Source organism: Nuphar pumila, chromosome 6 (assembly GCF_984573655.1).
Source record: "Nuphar pumila chromosome 6, dmNupPumi1.hap1.1, whole genome shotgun sequence".
In the NCBI taxonomy this organism is placed as follows: Eukaryota; Viridiplantae; Streptophyta; class Magnoliopsida; order Nymphaeales; family Nymphaeaceae; genus Nuphar; species Nuphar pumila.
In genome coordinates, this window is record NC_143254.1 from 13,286,064 (window position 1) to 13,304,383 (window position 18,320).

The 18,320-nt window shown below is 36.9% G+C and overlaps 1 protein-coding gene across 1 annotated transcript; it reads right to left on the reverse strand.

Moving 5' to 3' along the window:
* Positions 1–5,021: 5,021 nt before the first annotated feature.
* LOC149834016 (uncharacterized) lies at positions 5,022–8,150 on the reverse strand. Its single transcript, XM_090009259.1, has one exon. The coding sequence runs from the start codon at positions 8,028–8,030 to the stop codon at positions 5,022–5,024; it is 3,009 nt and encodes a 1,002-aa protein (XP_089865385.1). The 5' UTR covers positions 8,031–8,150.
* Positions 8,151–18,320: the final 10,170 nt, after the last annotated feature.

Below are 18,320 nucleotides of genomic sequence, written 5' to 3' on the forward strand. Positions count from 1 at the left end.
CCAATGAAAACACATATGCTAGTTTTAGGTCTTAATTTTGTTTGTTTAGGTTTATTCAATCTGACATAAGCAATATAACCTCAAACCTTAAAATAACTTAAATTTGATTTTCTATTTTTCTATAATTCATAAAGTGTAACTTTTAATTTTGAATAAGACACACAATTCAAAATATAGCATGCACTAAGCAAAACTTATCCCCATAAGTTAAACTCAAGATCAGAACTAATAAGCATAACATTCACCATATCAATTAAAGTTCTATTCTACAACACCATTATGCTCGAGATTGTAAAGTGTAATTTTTTGTCTATCATTTTATTCACAAAATTTACTAATTTTGTTTGTTTAGGTTTATTCAATCTGACATAAGCAATAGAACCTCAAACCTTAAAAATAACTTAAATTTGGTTTTCTATTTTTCTATAAGTCATAAGGTTTAACTTTTAATTTTGAGTAAGACACACAATTCAAAATATAGCATGCACTAAGCAAAACTTATCCCCATAAGTTAAAGTCAAGATCAAAACTAATAAGCACAATATTCACCATATCAATTAAAGTTCTATTTTTATGTTCTACAACATCATTATACTCGAGAGTGTAAGGTGCAATATTTTATCTATGTATACCATTTTATTCACAAAAAATTATAAAAATATGAGATAAATATTCTTCACCTCCATTTGACCTAAATGAAGCAATTTTATATTTTTGAACATTCTCAACTTCAGCCTTAAAGATGTTGAATTTTTCAAAAAACTCATCTTTGCTTTTCATAAGATAAATATAAGCAAATTTAGAAAAGTCATCTATGAAAGTTATGAAATACAAATTACCTAAACGAGCTGGAGTGTTTTTCAAATCACAAACACTACTATATATAAGTTCAAGAGTTTTAAAACTTTTCACTCAATAAAAAGGTTTCTTAGAAAATTTTGGTTGAATGCACGTGTCACATTCATTATAATGATCATGCTTGCAAATATGAATTAATTCTAACTTACCCAGTTTTTTAATAGATCCAAAATGCACATGACCAAATCTAGCATGTCGTACTTCAAGTGTGTCAAGCAAGTAAACAGAAACATATGCATTATTATTGATCACATTTAGTTTGTTCATCGAAAATAAGTTCATTTCCAATAAACATATGCTTATTTGATAATATTATATTGTCAAATTCAAACTCAAGTCTGAAACCGTGTTGTTAGTAGGAAGGCTAATATGAGGTTCTTAGTTATGGTGTGTACATGATACACATTCATGAGAGTAAGACTTTCCCATATGTGAATTAGAGTTTCAGAGTTCTTTTTTCTTTAACCTTGGCAGGATGAGAATCTTTCATGTAGACTCAATTGTCTTCCTCAATGATATCACATATCATATGTTTTAAACATACTCCAGTCAATATATGTGTGAATTGTAGACCTAGAATCTACATATCACCATTTGTCTATTTGAAATATAAAAATAAAGTTTACTATAGCTACTAGATTCTCTTTGAGAGCTTCTACCTTGGTGTCTTGTCTTTTGCAATGACAACACTCTCTTGCATAGTGCCTCAATTTGCTACATATATAGCAGAAAATAATTTTATATTTTGATCTCTTAAAATATTTGGGTTTCTTATTTTTAGATTTCAAATTGGGCTTGAATCTTGGCTTACGATCCATCATATTCACTTTGATGCTAATTTCTTTAAGTTCATCTTTTTTATCTCTATGATGAGCTTCTTCTTCAATTCGAAGATGAGAAAGAAATTACTCTAAAGTAAAATCTTTGTTTTTATGTTTTAACATATTATAATATTCTTTCCAAGAATTGGATAATTTTTCAATTAATGCAACCACCTGAAAAGACTCATCAAGATTCATGCCTTCAACCATAAGTTGGTGAACCAACAATTACATTTCATTAACTTTGAGGTAAAAGTGGTTTGTCGTAAAAAAAAAACTTGAAATTCATATATTTCTTAACTAAAAACTTATGATTTTATGCATCCTTCATATTGTATTTACTTTCAAGAGCTTTCTAGAGCTTTTTTGCAGAGTCTACTTCAGAGTAGAGATAAAAAAGCGGGTTGAACAGCATATTCATAATGTGCTTTTGCACACGTAGTCATCTTCTTTTCTACTTGTGATGCTCTCAACAATGATTTCTTCTTCATCTGGGGTTTATATAGACCTAGGGTGCATGGATCCATAAACGCACATAATGCGTCAAACGGGTAGCATGCACCCATTATGGTCCAAACAAGCTACATGCACCTCTAACACCCGATCGTGCCAATGGATAATGTTTAAAGTTTATTTGACAAGCCCAAGATCCAAGCCTTTCAAGGGCCTTGCCCCTCTAAGCCAACTCTCCACATTTTAAACCCAAAGAGTTTTTCAAAGATGATCAAAACTTTTTTCATAAAGTGAGTTTTTTCCTTTAAAATGCATTCTTTAAAAACTAGGCAAAGAAGAATATATTTTGCTAATAACATGGTTTCAAAATAGGTATAATTTTGAGCCAAATAATAATCATACATGGAAGACCTTCGGATCTGTCTCAATTATGTGAATACCTTTGGCGAATTTAAATGAAAATTTTGCATATAGTTTGTCACCTCTAGTCTGTATCTTCAGATTTTTCTTATCAATTTTTCTTTCTTTCGTAAAAAAGAAAAGGTTGGGCATTCCTTTCATCCATATGCAAGCAACCAACATAGATTTGTTTTGTCGTTTTCTTTTGAAAAGAACATAGATTTGTTTTATAATTTACGCTTAGTTCAACTATTTACCCAAAGCCAACAATCGACGAGAGGACAAGGTCACTATGTGGGGTGTGTACCCCTTGAGGGTATGTCTGATGGCTTGTCCAAGATTGGATGAAATAAACAAAAAAGATGGGACAAAACAAGTTATGTTTGCTCTGTACCAAGTCCAACATTTGTTTGGACCATACTTGGATGTGTTTCAAATGTTCGTTGTTTGATCGTGCATACAACTTAGACAATCATGGATAATTAGTCGAATTACTTTGTTTTGGATCATATGACCCGATTCACCCACCATTTTACATAAAAAAAAAGTTTAAAATCTAAAATCTAAAATCTTGGATTGGATCTAAAAACTAAAAAGTGTTTAAAATGTTTAAAAATATTCAAAAACACATTTTATGCTCAAAAACATAAAATGATTTCTGGTAAGATTTTTAACTTTTTTATTTTTCTTAAGTTCTTATTGGCAAAATTTTGAGAAATAAAAATAAATGATTTATCAACAAAATCTTGGAAATTTTCAAAAACAAAAAAATTTTTTTAGAGATATTTACCTAATTCAACCCAAAAATGTGGTCGGTGAATTATCTCTAGTTCAGGAAAAGAAATCATCTAGAGATATTTACCTAAAAAAAGAAAAACCAAGCTTGAAATTTCTAGAGAAATTAGGTAAATATCTCTAGAGAATAACCCAAAAAAGATATTTATCTACAGAGATTATCTAGAAATTATCATTACAACATTTCTTATATCAAATTTCCATTAAAACAATGATTTTGATCCTTATAACCATAAAAAAGGAGAAACCAAACTTGGAATTTCTGCACTTTCTTCTAGTCACAATCCTCCGAGACCAACAAAAATCAAAACAAACAAGCATTACTTACCAAAGAACCCTGAGAGAGAGATCACCTGGTTGGTTTTCTACATGGCCTCTGCTTCTGATCTCTTAGAGAAGTTCACAGTGAATCGAAACCTTGTCTTGGGGTTCTCGACGACACCACAACTTCCTCCATCACCTCCTCAGAAGAGTTCTTCGACCTAACCCAAAAAATATCTCTAGCTACCACTACCAGCGCCACTGACCCCCAGCGGATCGCTCCTCTGCCCTTTTAACTTTTGAGATATTTAAAAATACCCACTTAACTTTTGACATATTACAAATACACGCATAGTTAACAAAGCAATTGTCAAAAGTTAGGCATGTGTTTGTAATATTTGAAAATTTAGGTAATTTCTGTAAATAGGGCAAAAGTCAACTGTGTTGGTTCTTGGAAGTTTAGAATGTGTAGATATTCGATTGATAGCAAATCCAAATTCTAATTTATTTGATATGGATCATATAAAGTTGAATTCAGTAATTTTCATATCCAACCCACTCTAGGGTTGTAACTGGGTTGCGTATACTGGACCTGACCTGATGTCCTGAATCAATTATATTCGACCTGACATGTTTTTATTAGAACCATGGGTTTGAATTGAGTACAAAATATAGACCTGCAACAAAAATGGGTCAGATAATAAAGATCCAAACCTGCTTGGATCCAACCTGAGTTTTATACCTGATCCAAATGGTGTCACATATTGTAAAACCAAACTACCTAAACCCGATCCCAATTTATAATTGAACCAAACTGAACTCAAACCTATTTCGTATTGGAATTGACCCAAACTGAACTCAAACCCATTTCGTATTGGAATTGACCCAAACTCCAACCAATTATGTACCCAAACTCGTTTTATATGCTAACCGACGTGAACCAAACCGACTTGAAAGATAAATCACATGCCTACACCACCGTGGGTAGGCCGCGTGGCCAGCGCGGTAGTTGTGAGGGTGTTGAGGTGAAGGCACGGATCAAACCCCATTGGCGCACAGCTAGTGTCCGTAGCTTTGGCACGTAAGACAGATGGTCGTAGGGGTCACCTGCAAGGGTTTATCGTCATAAAAAAAAAGAAAAATCACATGCCTGGGAAAACACACAATTTGATTGGATTATGAAAGATTATCGCTCACAGGTAAGTCGATAGTCGATACAGGTGCTTCACCGATACAACAATCAAAAGATTAAAAAAAACTCCACTATCATGAACTCATTAACAAATTGAAAACAAAACAGTGAAAATCATATATCTATCTATCTATCTATATATATATATATATATATATATATATATATATATATATATATATATATATATATATATATAGAGAGAGAGAGAGAGAGAGAGAGAGAGAGAGAGATTTCTTCAACTAAAATTTCGATTTCTCCTTTGATTTCTCTTCCTCCGGCGAACCAAACAGACCCATATGATGCGTCTTCCCCAAGACCCACTTCTCATCTTCCTTCCTCTGTTCAAACCCCGCATTGAAATCAGTGCTCGACACCGATACTCTTGTGTAGTTGCACCATATTCTCAACATCCCATAAATCAAAACCACACAGACAAGCGTAGTTATCAGCACAATGCTCACTGTGATCCCCACAACACCACCTCTTGACATCCGTTTCCTTCCACCACTCACCTGCTCAGAACACAAAGACAATGGTGCCCCACAAAGATTTGGGTTCCCCAAGAAAGAGGCTAATGGCAACTTTGAAAGGCTTTGAGGTATCTCACCATAGAGAAGATTACCTGACAAATTCAAATTGTTCAAGCTTGTGAGTTCCCCAAGTCGTGTGGGTATCTCCCCATCCAGATGGTTTCCAGAAAGATTCAGACTTTCCAATTTCTTGAGGTTCCCCAAGGATGATGGAATGACTCCAGATAGTGAGTTTTGGCTTAGGTCTAGTATTTCTTGAAGCTCAGTAAGTTCTCCAATCTCATATGGTATAGACCCACTAAGGAAATTCTCTGAAATTCTTAGCTCATAAAATTTTCTACAATTCTTGATTGTGGTGGGAATGGAACCAGAAAGATTGTTCTTTTGGAGATTTAGGACATTCAAGGAAGCTAAGTTTCCAATGGTTGATGGGATTTCTCCTGAAAGATTGTTGTTTGAAAGAGAGAGTTTTATGAGATTGGAACAGTTTCCTAGCTCTGGTGGTATGGACCCATGGAACCCATTGTAGGAAAGGTCAAGTTCTCCAAGAGATTGTAAGGTTCCCAGCCATGAAGGAATTGTACCCAGCAACCGGTTTTTATTGAGATTGAGATGGCTCAACTGTTTGCAAGTTGAAAGCTTTAGCCCTAGTTCACCACTGAGATTGTTTGATGAGAGATCAAGAAGGTTTAGCTGTGTAAGTGGGGAGATTTCATCTGGAATTTCGCCATTTAACTGATTCATGCCTAGCCGCAGACGAGCCAGGTTGGTGCAGTTTCCAATCTGGGGAGGAATTTTGCCAGTAAAACTGTTGTTGGTTAGGTCTAGTTTCACTAGAGATTTGGAACAGGAAATCGGGTTGATTTCTCCGGTGAAGTTGTTGTTAGAAAGATTGATGAATTCAAGCTTTTGCAAAGAGGTCAGGTTTTGAGGAATTTGGCCCTCAAGTGAATTGTTGTAGAGTGTAAGGATCTGCAGTTCAGTGAGAAATCTGAATGTGGGTGGCACTCTGCCTGATAATCTGTTATCAGCCAAAGCTAAGGCTTCAAGCTTCTTGCATTGTCCCAAGCTCGGCGGTATCGGGCCTGAAAGGTCATTCTGTCTCAATTGTAGAAAGACGAGATTTTTGAGCTTGCCAATTGTTGAAGGAATGGAACCAGAGAAATGGTTCCCAAAGAAATCAATCCCCTCTAAGCTAGAGCAATTTGTTAGCTCAAGTGGGATCTCTTTAGACATCTGGTTTTCATAGAGAGTGATTACCTTCAACTTCTGTAGTCTCCCAATATCTGCAGGAATCTGTCCAGTGAGCACATTATGATGAAGAGAGAGTGTTTCAAGATTGCTTAGATTCCCAATTTCTGGCGGTATACTTCCAAGTAAGCTATTGTTATGAAGAACCAGATCAGAAAGGTTTTTCATGTTGTCTATCCAAGATGGTATCTCCCCTGTTATGCTATTTCCAGAAAGATCAATTGCACGAAGAGCAGAGCATTTGGTTAAGCAGATTGGTATCAAACCGGAGATGCTGTTTCTACCAAGGAAGAGGTTCTGCAAATGTGTAGAACCAGTGCAAAAATATTCTGGGGGACTACCTGTGAGAAAATTATCAGACAAAACCAGAAATTGAAGGTTTTGAAGCTGGCTAGCTACAACTGTGATGGCACCTGAGAGATTATTTCGTGACAAGTCAAGGGTTTTTAGTTGGCTAAGCTGATTTAATTGGGCTGGAATTTCTCCACCCAGTCTATTTCCATGCAAATTCAAATATTTAAGGTTCAAGAGACTGCCAAGCTCTACTGGAATAGAACCAGTGAAACTATTGTTTGCCAAATTAAGCATCTGTAGGAGAGCTAAATTACCTATTGCATGCGGGATTGCACCTTCAAGCATGTTATTTGCTGCAGAAAGTATTTGAAGATCTGTGCAATTTCCAAGCTCTTGGGGAAGAGGCCCACTGAGAGAGTTCTTCTGTAAATTCAGGATTCTCAAATGCTTCAAATTGCCAAGTTCTACTGGTATGCTTCCATTGAGACTAGAAGAAGCAAGACCCAGCACTTGCAACTTGATGCAATTTCCAAGTTGTGGCGGGATTTGTCCAGATATCAAGTTATCTCCTATCCGAAGAATGGTTAGTTCCTGTAAGAGCCCAATTTCTGCAGGAATCCCGCCGGTGAGAAAATTTGAATACAGAAGCAACTCTGTGAGGTTTGAGAGACTTCCAAGTTCAGCTGGTATTGGGCCTGTAAGAGAATTTGATGATAAGTCAAGACTGCAAAGAGATTGCAAATTTTCAAATACAGGTGTTATTGTTCCGAATAGCCCATAGCCTGATAAGTTCAGACTTATCAATTGCATTTCATCAAACGAACATGTAACGGCGTTCCAGTCACAGAGTGCTGTTTCAGATGACCAACTAGCTAGACTGCCTCTTGTGTCATTCAGTTGATCTTTTATCTGAAGCAGCCATCGAGAATCCACCGAAAGATCGCCATGTGAGGAAGTGGTTGAAGAAATGATCAACACTGATAAGAAAAGTATGCATTGGTACATATCTCTGTTGCCCACTGCAGAACTGGAGAGAATTCTAGCTTGTGTGAAGGGGAACAAGTGTTTGTCTCTCCTTGTCCATGACGATTTAGAAGGGAAACTCTGTTCTCCAAACGCCATTCTTGGTAATGATGAGCTCAGAGTAGGACTTTGAGGATTATCTCTGAGCATGTCTGCTTCATAGGAAGATGAGAGTTGCAAGGGCACTCAATTTGAATGGTGAAGAAGTGACCTTGAACGTGCTGAGTAACAAGTGAGGAATAAGATGGGGTAAGGCATGCTGCAGGAAAAACAAAAGGGATGCAACGATTGTAACTAAAAGAAAAAGGTGTATCAATTTGTGGGCCTATCTTTGGTGTGGTTTCAAATTTAGAAAAGAACTTACCGTAAGATATCATCCAAAAAGACCACAAGTAGGACTTCATTCAAGATGAGACAATCAGTTTCAAGTAAAGGAGGGTGAGGACGATCGATAGGACCTCTCTCTCTCGAGCATACATGGAGACTTTTATGCTGAATTAAACAATCTTAAAGCAATAATAAATATTAGCAGAAAAGAGAAAAAAAATCGTGAGCACAAGAAACAATAATAGTCAATGCTAATAAACAATATTAGCATAGGGACATTGAAAAATCTTGACCTTTCAAAAGTCAATGACAAAGAAGGGTCAACGACTTATTCTCAAGGCTATGGTTACCAAGATGAACTTGTTGAAGACTTATTCTCAAGGTACTCTCTTAACTAATTCTTGACTAATCTAAAAACTAGTTTTGTGCATATACTGTCATGTCAAAGGCGGCAAAAAACCAATTGGTCTCTTATTATCTATATTTATATATTTACTATTCTCTTATTAACATTTAGTAATAATATTTACATTCTCCAACCCCCATTTTGCGCTTTAGCATTTTCCTGTGCTAACAGCAACATACAGCAATAGCAAAGACAATGTTGCTCATGGCTCTATCTGATATAGGAATCTGCCTTAATCAAAACGCACCTAACCTCAAAATAATTAACAATGGAGATAAAAGGTGTTCAAACCTGCCCTGAAGACAAGCAGGGTAAAAGAAAACTCTGATCCAAAGTTTTCAAACCAAAATTATTTCTTTAGAGGCAAAGATGCTCCCTGTCCTCTGGGGTGAAAGAAAAAAGAAAATGACTACTCAATGAAGAGTTGTTTTCTTGTTTATCGTATGTCCAGGTATGAGGATTCTGGTTCAAAAAGAGCACAAACACAAGCAAACAAAACTCTCACTTTTACTTCGAAATAAAAGTTAACAGAAATACACCAATTTACATAGCTTTCAGTGTTACCCTGTAGCTCATCTTTCATTGCCACATAAGTTTTTGACATAGACAAGAAATGAAAATCTAAGACTGAATACCCCATCAAATTGAAACAAAAAATACGAGACAAGACGTTGAATCCCCCACTTGGAAGGGCAGTTGGACCATCCTATCACCATCTTTTGAGTACTATATGTATGTTTTACTTTATATTGTGGGTGCTCACTGCAAACACTTTTTTGGGGCTCCCATGTGTGTGTGTGTGTCTTTTGTGCTGTGGCAGAAACATAATAAATGGCAGGAATTGCCCTATATTGTGCCCACAAGTTTGGCCTCAACAATGACATAAGGAGCCGATATTTTCCAATCCAAGCCACCTGTATGCGATGGCTAGAATGCTTGCATGCCATGAAAAGATTATATGGACACTCATGTAGGGGTTGCCTTTCGGGGATGATATGCTTTAGGTAGGGATCACCAGATACATTTGACAAAATCGACCAACACTTGCACCACCACCATGGCACTTCCTGAAATTCTATATGCACAAAAACTTTACAAAACACATGTTCTCCATTATTTGGCATGGGTATTGAGGTGCCCATGAAAAAGGTGAAACAGAACATGGCAACGGAGAACAATGGTTTCTCGATATTTTTAGTTCATTCCAGTTGAGCACTGCAGGTATACCTGCTCAGAAGTAAAACAAGCACGCACGCACGCACACACTCTGTCTCTCTAATATATATAATATATACACACACGAGTGAGCGTATCGTTGGACGCCCCAGAAATCCGATGCGCTCGGATGCGCGGCATTGCACCACGTTTTTTCTTTTTGGAAGGGGGGGGGGGGGGGATTTTGACCTTTAGTGGCGGTTTTGAACCACGCTAAAGATCTTGTTATTGCCCAGGACTTTAGCGGTGGTCAGACCTAAAACATGTTTGTGAGCAAAATCGTCCGATTTTGTATCTGATTCTTTACGTTTTGATGATACACCCTACTTTATACATATAGACAGAGAGAGAACCATCCAAGCCAAGAAAAGTTCAAACCACTTTCAAAAATGAATTATAGATGTTTTTTTTTTTGCAAATCTAAGTAAATGGATCTACATGATAAAAAACCTAAGAACCAGCACTTGGATCAAGTTTTTTTTCGTATAGATTTTACAATGTGCTAAAAATCAATGGTTGAAATTTTTAATTATTTTTTGCATTATAAAAATCTCATTTATGCAATAAAAAAAACTTGATCCAAGTGCTGGTTTTAAAGATTTCTACCACTTAGAATGCATTTGTACACTTTGATTTGCAAACACATCTAGAATTGATTTTTGAAAGTGGTTTAGACCTCCCTTGGCTTGGATGACCCCCCCCCTCTCTCTCTCTCTCTCTCTCTCTCTCTCTCTCTACACACACAACAACAACAACAACTACACCAAGAAAATCATTCTGGGTCTTCCACATGAATCCTTCTCCAATCATTTCTATCCAATGTCATGTCCTTGGTGAGGTTCAAAACATTCATATAATTTCCTATCATCTACATCCAAGTCTTCTTAGGCCTACCCCGACCTCTTTTAACTAATATATTTTCCCATTTCTCCATCCTTCTAACTGGAGCATCATTAGGCATTCGCTGAATATGTCCAAACCACCGTAAACGATTCTCTCGCATCTTATTTTCAATGGATGCAATGCCTAACTTCTTATGTATCTCCTCGTTTCGAATCTTATCTTTTATTGTATTTCCACACATCCATCTAAGCATACGCATCTCAGCTACACTCATTTTTTGAATATGATATCTCTTGACAGCCCAACATTCTCTACCATATAGTAAAGCGGGCCTACTTGTCATCCTATAAAATTTCTCCTTCAACCACAATGGCATTCTATGATCGCACAACACTCCAGTTGCACTTTTCCATTTCATCCACCCAACCTTTATCCTATGATTTATATCTCCATCAATTTCTCCATACTTTTGAATGATAGATCCCAAATATTTGAAACAGTCATCCACCGGTATTTCTTGCTCACCAAGCTTCACTACACTCCCATCACTACTTCGTTGCTTACTAAACTGAGATTTCATATATTTTGTCTTACTCTTACTTCCAATGTCTGTTTCCATAATTCTAACTCAGCATTAACCTCAACTCTAGACTCATCAATCAAAACAATATCATCAGCAAACAACATACATCATGACACATTTTCTTGAATTGATCTCGTAAGCTCATCCATCACTATAGCAAATAGGAAAGGGCTTAATGCAAATCCTTGATGTAATCCAACCGTTATAGAAAAATTGGTTGTCATCCCTCCACAAGTGCGGACATTGGTTCTACTCCTTCGTACATATCTTTAATTATACTAATGTACTTGAAAGAAATACCTTTCTTCATCATTGTCCACCAGAAAACATCCCTAGGTACTCTATCGTATGCCTTCTCCAAATCAATAAAAACCATATGCAAATCTTTGTTCCTATCTCTATTTCTCTTAATCAGTTGTCTAAGAAGATGTATAGCTTTCATACTTGATCTTTCAGGCATAAAACCAAATTGATTCTCCAATATCATGATAACCTTCCTCAACCTATACTCAATCACCCTCTCCCAAAGTTTCATAGTATGACTCATGAGTTTTATACCATGATAGTTTGTGCAATCTTGTATATCACTCTTATTCTTATATAGAGGCATCAAAGTATTCTGCCACTCATTAGGCATCTTATTTGTCCGCTAAATCTTGTTAAAAAGATTTGTCAACCATTCTAAACCTTTCTCACCCAAGCATTTTCAAGCCTCGATAGGTATACCATCTGGGCCAACTGCCCTTCTTGATTTTATTTTCTTCAAAGCCTCTGCAATTTCTCTCTTTTGAATTTTGTGCATGAAGTCACGATTCATCTCATGAAAAGGAATTGAGAAGTCTCCAAGATCCTGAGCATGACTTTAATTAAATAGCTTATCAAAATAATCTTTTCATTTCTCTTTAATCTCCGCATCTTTGACTAAAACCCTTTGCGTTTCATCTTTGATACATCTAACCATACCCAGATCCCTCAATTTCTTATCTCTCATCTTTGCAAGCCTATAAATATCCTTCTCGCCCTCTTTGGTATCCAACTTATCATAAACCTCTTTATATACCTTATCCCTCGCGTTTCGAACTACTTTTTTAGCTTCCTTTTTTGCTATCATATACTTCTCCAAATTCTCATTATCACGACTCTTACTTAGATTTCTATAACACTCTCTTTTAACCTTAATAACTAATTTGACATCATTGTTCCACCATGATGTATCATTACCTAGCGGTGCACCGCCTTCAGACTCACCCAATACCTCCTTAGCTACCTTTTTTATGCTACCCACTATCTTATTCCACATTGATTCTGAATCCTCCTCGAGACACCAATCAACTTCCTTAACTACCTGCTCTACAAACATTCATTGTTTAGCTCCTTTTAGTGCCCACCACTTAATTCTCGGATCTATCTTATGTCTATCTCTTTTGCAGCGTTTTCTAATTCTAAGATCTAAAATTAAGACTCTATGTTGTGTAGCTACACTTTCTCCCAGTATAACCTTACAATCGATGCAACAACTCCTATCTCTCTTTCTAAGTAGGAAAAAATCTATCTGACTCGTATTAACCACACTTTTAAAAGTTATTAAGTGAGACTCCATCTTCCTAAACTAAGTGTTTGCTAAAATCATATCATAGGACAAACCAAAATCTAAAATCCATAGCCTCTATGGATACTCTCAAATCCATCCCTACTAATGCCTACATGTCCATTAAGGTCACCGCTAATGAAAAACTTTTCTCCATAAGATATTCCTTGTACTATTCCATCTAAATCTTTCAAAAATTGACGTTTAATGGATCATCTAAACCTACTTGAGGTGCATAAACACTAATAATATTAATAATATATATACCTAATACTAATTTAATAAGTAAAATCCTATCACCCTTCTTACGGACCTCAAGTACATTATCTATAAACTCATGACTAATAACAATCTCTACTCCATTCCTATTCCTATTTATTCCTGTATACCAAATCTTATATCCCCAAGGTTCAATCATTTTTGCTTTCTCACCTACCCATTTGGTCTCTTGTAGACATAAAATATTCATCTTTCTCCTACGCATAACATCTACTAACTCTACCAACTTACCAATTAAAGACCCTATGTTCCAAGTGGCTAACCTAATTTTATGGTCTTAAAAAAATCTTCTTTACCCTCATTCGTCTGACAAAGTAAGAGAACCCTTGCCTATTTGACACCACACCCGGGCGTCGGTGTGACGCGCAGCTTTTGGGCGACGACCTAGCAACCCTTGCCCATTTATCACTGCCTCCGGGCCTATAGAGTACATCACATCGCTCAGTAAGGAACACCCCAACAAAATTCTCATATTAGTTCATATTCATAGAGTGTGACTAAGTTTTTATGTCGGTTGTCACTGGCCTACCACAACCCTCCTCTTTTATCCGGGCTTGAGACTGGCAGTGTATAACTAAACAGCTATATATATATATATATATATAGTGGCTATAAACCATGATATTATATGGTGCCTCATACTTTTGTTTACGTGGATCTAACCATCAAATGTCAGATACTGATTTGTTTAACATAGTGTATTTACTAATGGTGGTTTTTGTTTTGAAAGGCAAGCTGGGGTTAGGCAGACTCTATCAGATATCTCTTAAGCCCATGTGTCCAAGAGATGGTATTCTAACCTGGGCCTTCAGCTTGGCACAGTACCCCGCTTACCACTTGGGATACCAACTCGGTGGTACTAATAGGTAGTCTTATCATGTCTAATACAATAAAAGATTTGATTTTTTAAAATAGAGAAAAAGCAACAGCTCACAATTCACGAAGATGAGAATGATTTAAAAATAGCATTCAAGATCTTGGTGTCAACTTTAACACATGAAATAAGAAAATAGAACATGATAAACATGATTCAATGGTTGGCTTTTGCTTTTGGGGATTAGATCTATTTAAATAAGTGTTTAGTACCACAATAGAAGCATTATCACTCAAATTTGATCTTCAAGTATCATTTTATTATTGTCATTTTGTAAAAGAATTCTTAACAAGCTTTATCAAGCCGAGATCGAGCTTAGCAAATTGAATTTAAATTGCTCAATGTGAAATTGAGCCTGATTTTTAAAAATTAGAGCAGACGCAAGCCAAATTTTACATTTTGAAGGGGATGAATTGGATTTTTTCTGCCGCTTTTCTTCCACTTGCTTGGTGGGGTGCATTTTTTGATGATGGGTGATGGAGTTGTTTGTCACTCTTTTTGTAAAAATTGTGGATGTTAGTGGTGTTTTTTTTCTTTTCTTCTTGTTTTTCATGGGATTATTTATGGTTGTAATCTATTGTTAATTTTTTAGTCTTTCTTTTATGGGTTTTTTTGTGTGAGAGTTTCAGCTTTTGTGATGAACAATAAGAACACTATGTATATCTTTTTTGGTGTGGTGCTTTTCAAAGTGGGATTTTGATTGTGTTACTTGGGACCAATGTTGTGGGTATCGGTCCTAAATCGTTTGGCCACCGATTCAGCTGTATCAGCCGATACCGATAATCAACTGAATCGTTCTGTATCGGGCTCAAAAATAATAAAAATTTATTATGTGTCAATCATAATGTGAAACATGTTAAAATGATTAAAATAATATTAAAAATTTTAAATTTTAATATTTATACATTTATTAAAAATTAGCCATTCAGGTGTTAAGCAGATCTAATTTCTGCTCGCCGATACTGATAACATTGCTTGAGACTTGAAATACCCGTTCTCAATGTGAGACATTGTTTGGACTATAATAGGTTGAATTTTTAATCTTAGGAGATCTTTCATGTGGTTTTATGATCCGAATATTGTTGATGATTTACTAGAGAGAGTTTTTCCAACACACAAACAAGCAATCTTTTTTTTTTTGTATTTTTTCAGTCCGTTTTTTCTCATGTTACACAAACAAGCAAAAAAAGAAAAACTTTTCAAAAACTTATAGTCAAAAGTTTATTTTTCGAGATCTTTTCTTGCTTCCAGACGTGTCTCAAAGGTAATGAACCAAACTCACAACTAGCAAGTAGGGATGAACACCAGCCGATCCTGGGCTGTTCGAACTCAGCTCGGTGCAAAATATATTTGTCCAAGCTCGGCTCGAGCTTGGAGCCAAGCTTGAATGGCTTTGTCCAAACTGGGCTTGGTTCTGAGCTCGAGCCGAGCTTCAAGGCATTCCAAAAAAAAATCATTTTTAAAAAAAATATTTTTAAAGATAAGTTTCAAACACAAACTTCTCTCAAGTTTCCCAAATGACCCACCACTAAGCAAAAGCATATATTTTAGTCACTGATACTGAAAATAATATATACAAAAAATAAAAAATAGTGCCTTTTGATAAGAACCCAATAGGTTACCCATTACACTATCAATAACTCGTAGAATAGAATTGCAAATATATTATATATATACTTGTATTCGATAAAGGTCGGTAGGCTGATCAAGCTCTGTTCATTTGCTCGTCCGAGCCTTAGAACCATGTTCAAGCTCGGCTCATTTAATGCACGGTCAAGCTTCAAGCCAGCTTAACCGAGTCAAGCCCGGGCCAGCTCTGCTGGTTGAGCATCCCTATATCCACTCACCTGTTCCCACGTCACCGATACACCAACCAATCAGATGTCTAAGCTGGCCCTTAAAAGAAGCCCCACTTTTTCTCTTTTTGTCACTTCAGTGGTGGTCACTGGTCATTACCACTTTTCCATGATTTGTTGGTACTTTCCTGGAAACTAGAAAGGTAGGAGCGCATTTGAATGGAAGGCAAATCTCAAAGTGGGATTCAATGTAGGGCCATATCCAACCTTCACGCAAACAGGGGATCTTGAAATCTCAAAAAACAGCCTAAATCCAGGGATTTGAAATCCGAGAATCTCCAGATCCTCAGATCTAATATCCAAGAGCTCTCAAACACGCATGTAGGGAATCATCCAAAGTTGCTACTAGCCCATGCACATGTTGCCGGTTCAAGGACAATGGTAAGGACAAAAGACCACCTGCTCCGGCCATGAGAGAAAGTCAAGAAAGATAGGAACTGTAAATGTAATATTGTAGTTTTTTTTATTGCTAGAAAACAAAAGAGAAGGTGAATAATTGATGATTTTAAGACAACAATATAATGAGGCCGGATGCTAATGGCTTGTTTGGTGACCTGTTCTCGGTGTGATTTGGGATGATGCGGCCACAAATCAAGCGGTGGCAACCAAAGATTGGATTCATGTTCATTGCATTTCTGAAATGGTATTTCAACGTTCTGCCTCCTGTTACACCAAGAACAAGGATGAAGAGAACTTACTTAAAAAAATCACATAGAGGGGGTCTTCTCGACCCTCTCTCTCTCTGGCCCAACGTCAGGTCGAACTTGTTGGTGAGTCGGAGGGTCAAGTGCTTCAGTTGCAGGAACGTATCATTGTCCTCTCTGCCCTCGTTGCAGAATGGAGAGCACGAGATGAGCTTAGATAGAAGTTGAGGGCCAGAGTTGCATGGTTGGCTAATGGCGATGATAATACACGATTTTTTCACATGAACGCGTCAAATAAATACAGTAAGAACCGGCTACTCTCGGTCGAAATCGATGGATGCGAACTATTACTTCTTATTTCTCCAAGATGTATTCGGCCGACTTAGGCGTCGGGGGGGTCATCAGCGATATAGGCTATAAGCGGTTGGCGGTAAATCAATCAGTTTTTTTGCAAGCTCGATTCACTGAAGTTGAGATTTAGAATGCTATTAGCAGTCTCTCGAGATGGAAGGCTTCAGGCCTTGACGGTTTTCATGTCGACTTCTTCAAAACTTTTTGGTCAATTGTTAAAAATGACCTGCTCTAGTTGTTCGATGAATTCTATCGTAATGCGAGGCTACCTAAACCATATCATGTGACATTCATCTCTTTAATTGCTAAGAGGCAAGGGACATCAGACATATCTAACTTCAGGTCGATTTCGGTGATGGGTACTCTGTATCGCATTATATCTAAGGTGTTGGCTAATCAGTTGCGCGTTGTCATTGATCAACTTGTCTCTTCAAACCAGGGGGCTTTTATTCCAACTCGAAGTTTGCAAGGGTCTTTTATTTGTGCAACTGAGCTTCTTCACTCTTTATAGTCGACTTGAGCACCATACTTCATGCTAAAATTAGATTTTCACAAGACTTATGATAGTCTGGATTGGAATTTTCTGATTGAATCTCTAACAAACATGGGGTTTGGCAGCCGGCTTATAGCATGGGTTAAGGAGTTGGTCACAAAATCTGTATCGTCGGTTTGCATCAACGGACTGAGAGGGGAATAATTCAAGTTGGCTAGAGGTGTGTGACAGGGTTGTCTCCTAGCCCCTATCCTTTTTAATATCGCGGCAGATGGTTTACCTATTCTCATGAAAAGCGCAGAACAAATAGGCTTCTTGGATTCATTGGGCATTCCTGGTTTTATTGGTTACACAATTCAATATGCAAATGATACTTTATTATTTGGTCATGTGAATGTTAATCAAATGTCTAGGTTGTGCTTCATTATTGAAGTATTCGCTGCAATTTCAGGCCTTCGCCTGAACGAGAGTAAGTGTGCTCTGGTCTTACTTAATGCTGACCCTCTTCTCCAATCGGCTGCTGCAAGGATCTTCAACTGCCCAATATCCGACCTTCTAGTTAATTTCTTGGGTCTTTTGTTGCACTCACTGCAGCCGGCGGAAACTTCATCTTGGATGTCTACTATAGAGTGGGTGCAAGGGAGATTGCAGTTTTGGAAGGCCCGATATTTATCTTTTGCGGGACGAGTGACGCTAATTCACCATGTTTTGGCCCAATTACCAAAGTTTTGTATGAGCATGTTCATTATACCGACGACAGTAGAACAAACGATTAACCATTTGCTTTCGCACTTCCTTTGGTCTGGGAATGTGTCGCACAAAAAGTACCAACTTGTTTCTTGGCAACAGATCGTTCTCCCGAGGCAACGAGGCGACTTGGAGATTCCGACTCTAAGAAAGAAGAGCATTGTTTTAGTCTTAAAGTGGGCTTGGGTAGCTTTCACATCTCAATCTCCTTGGGCTACGTTTGTTAGGCAAAAA

Excerpts from the sequence above, each read along its gene's own strand:
- LOC149834016 (XM_090009259.1), bottom strand. The coding sequence starts at position 8,030 with ATGCTCAGAGATAATCCTCAAAGTCCTACTCTGAGCTCATCATTACCA.